General features: G+C 40.8%; 1 protein-coding gene across 1 annotated transcript; it reads right to left on the reverse strand.

Moving 5' to 3' along the window:
• Nucleotides 1–156: 156 nt before the first annotated feature.
• LOC107081204 (X-linked interleukin-1 receptor accessory protein-like 2) lies at nt 157–1,116 on the reverse strand (the record flags this gene model as incomplete). Its single annotated transcript, XM_015369408.1, has 3 exons — nt 157–273; nt 356–433; nt 971–1,116. Coding segments are annotated over 3 exons (341 nt in total), but the record flags the coding sequence as incomplete, so codon positions are not given.
• Nucleotides 1,117–2,134: the final 1,018 nt, after the last annotated feature.

Here is a 2,134-nt window from a genome sequence, read left to right on the forward strand (position 1 = left end):
TTTGCGTAACCTAATGTTAACCAAACACCTCTTGCTACTCTAACTCTTACCAAATACGTTTACTAATGCTAATGAAACACCTGTGTAGCTCTAACCTTTATGTTAAGAAAGCATTATTTATGGACCGATCCTATAATTCTTTGTTTTATTTTGTACCTGACGTCTGGACAGAGTCTCTCTGCGTTTAGCCGGCATCTCATAGACCACCTGCTTCCAAAACTTGGAGGACAGCTCATTGCTCTTTGGACCCCTCCACTTGATAACAGATAAGACCTTATGAGCAGAAAAGCAAAGGTTAGTCCCAAGGTCACTTTTTGCATCGCCTTCCTTTATCCGCCATCAAAAGACTCTGTACCTTGATTGTATGTTTCAGAGCTTCCACCTCTTGGTAATTGATGACATTCTTCAAGTTCGCACACTCTATCATGATCACCTAGACAAACAGAAACAAAGAGAAAAGAGGAAACATGTAAAATCTTCACCAACTGAGTTTTAAAGTCGTAGGGAAGCGGCTGTTCCAACCGTTGCATTTCCAAATTCTCCTGAGTGGTGCACGACTTTAAACAAGTGAATAAGGTGAATGTGATAGTAGGTTCCCAATGGGAAATTCCATTGGGACCAAGTAGCACTAAATTGGTGACTTAGAAACGACACTGTCAAGGAACGCTATGGACAGAGGAAACATGCAAGAGGAGGAGAGTTTAGTGTCGGAGGTTGTTGATGAGCTGCGACATATGAATCAAGATGCCATGACCAAAAACATTTGATTGACAGATGACTGTTGATATATGATTGGCCGAATTGTTTTAAAGGATTGTTTTAAAAAAAGAAATTTTCTAAATTTTGGGACAATATTGTCTGATAAAGAGTACATTTTTATTCATGTTTAGGCCAGAATGATTTGACATTTAATTATGACTTCCTTATGACTTCAAACCAGTAAGGAGCAGAGATGATCTACAAAGCCCACCTTGATCTCTCCTGTCACCAGCATGGAGTGGAGACGCGTCTCTATCTGGAAGATGCTCCAGCCTCTTTTGGCAACGAACTCCGGAGTCAAAATGATAATCAGGCGCCTGCTCTGCTCCACGCTGCGCGCCAAGTCCTCAATGTAAGCTGAAGGAGAGAGAAGTGGTGAAATAGAGAAGGGACAGAGATCCATTAATGCAAAGGAAAAATGCCAGCTAGCTGTAATCACAATGCATTTATTCAAAATGCACCAAATGATTGAGGGCTGTGTTGGTCTATCTGGAACCTTTGGGAGATAAACCCTTCTCATAGTCACTGGGATAAACATGTTGTGTTCAGCTGCAGATAAAACCTTTGTCATTATGTTTCCTGCATTAAGGGCTCATTATAGTGTGTGTTCCTATTTTTCCAACAAATTAGATTTTACATATCCCAGCACTTACAAGAGGGTAAACATAAATGTAATAAAGTTTTTGCCTGTAATATTTCGATGCAATGCTACTGAGACATTACACGGACCGAACTAAGAGTCTTATCACAACGCCTCTGCGGATGATGAGACGGAAAAAAATAACTACCCACATTGTGCCCAGATTATACTTTTACAGGGAGTTTTACTTTAAAAGCTAACATTATTAATGTTCTTTATCTTTTGGCTGTGTAGCTGACAGATAAGGAGTAATTTTAAGTTCTTTAACTTACATTAGAGATTAAAAAAAGACATATTTCAAAATGTTAGAATTGCTGATTGAATAAGTTCCTCACCCCAGCGGTCCACTTTCCATTTGATTCCTCCAATCAGCCTTAAGGCCCATTCATACCTCACGTTTGGCCTGCACGTCCGTATTTCTGTCCGTACGTTCTATCCGTTGACTCCTTCATACCTCCGTCCGTTGAGGTGCGCAATAACCTGTATTTCCTCTAGGTGGCAGTGCTGGGCGCCAATGATTCGTCATTGATCAAAACATGGCGATGGTCCAAGACCTGATTCTGTTGCATTTGTTGACATTTTGTACTAAAAACTCAATAGCGCCCCCACCGTTTCCGGTAGTATTGCTCCGTATTGATCCATTTCGTCCGTAAACGAAAGCTCCCAATTTTCGTGTCAAAGTACGGACGAAATCGACGGTTAGAACGTATGAAACACTCCACACGTATCCGTATC

The sequence above is a fragment of the Cyprinodon variegatus genome, unplaced genomic scaffold (assembly GCF_000732505.1).
Source record: "Cyprinodon variegatus isolate N-32 unplaced genomic scaffold, C_variegatus-1.0 Scaffold3376, whole genome shotgun sequence".
Lineage (NCBI taxonomy): Eukaryota > Metazoa > Chordata > Actinopteri > Cyprinodontiformes > Cyprinodontidae > Cyprinodon > Cyprinodon variegatus.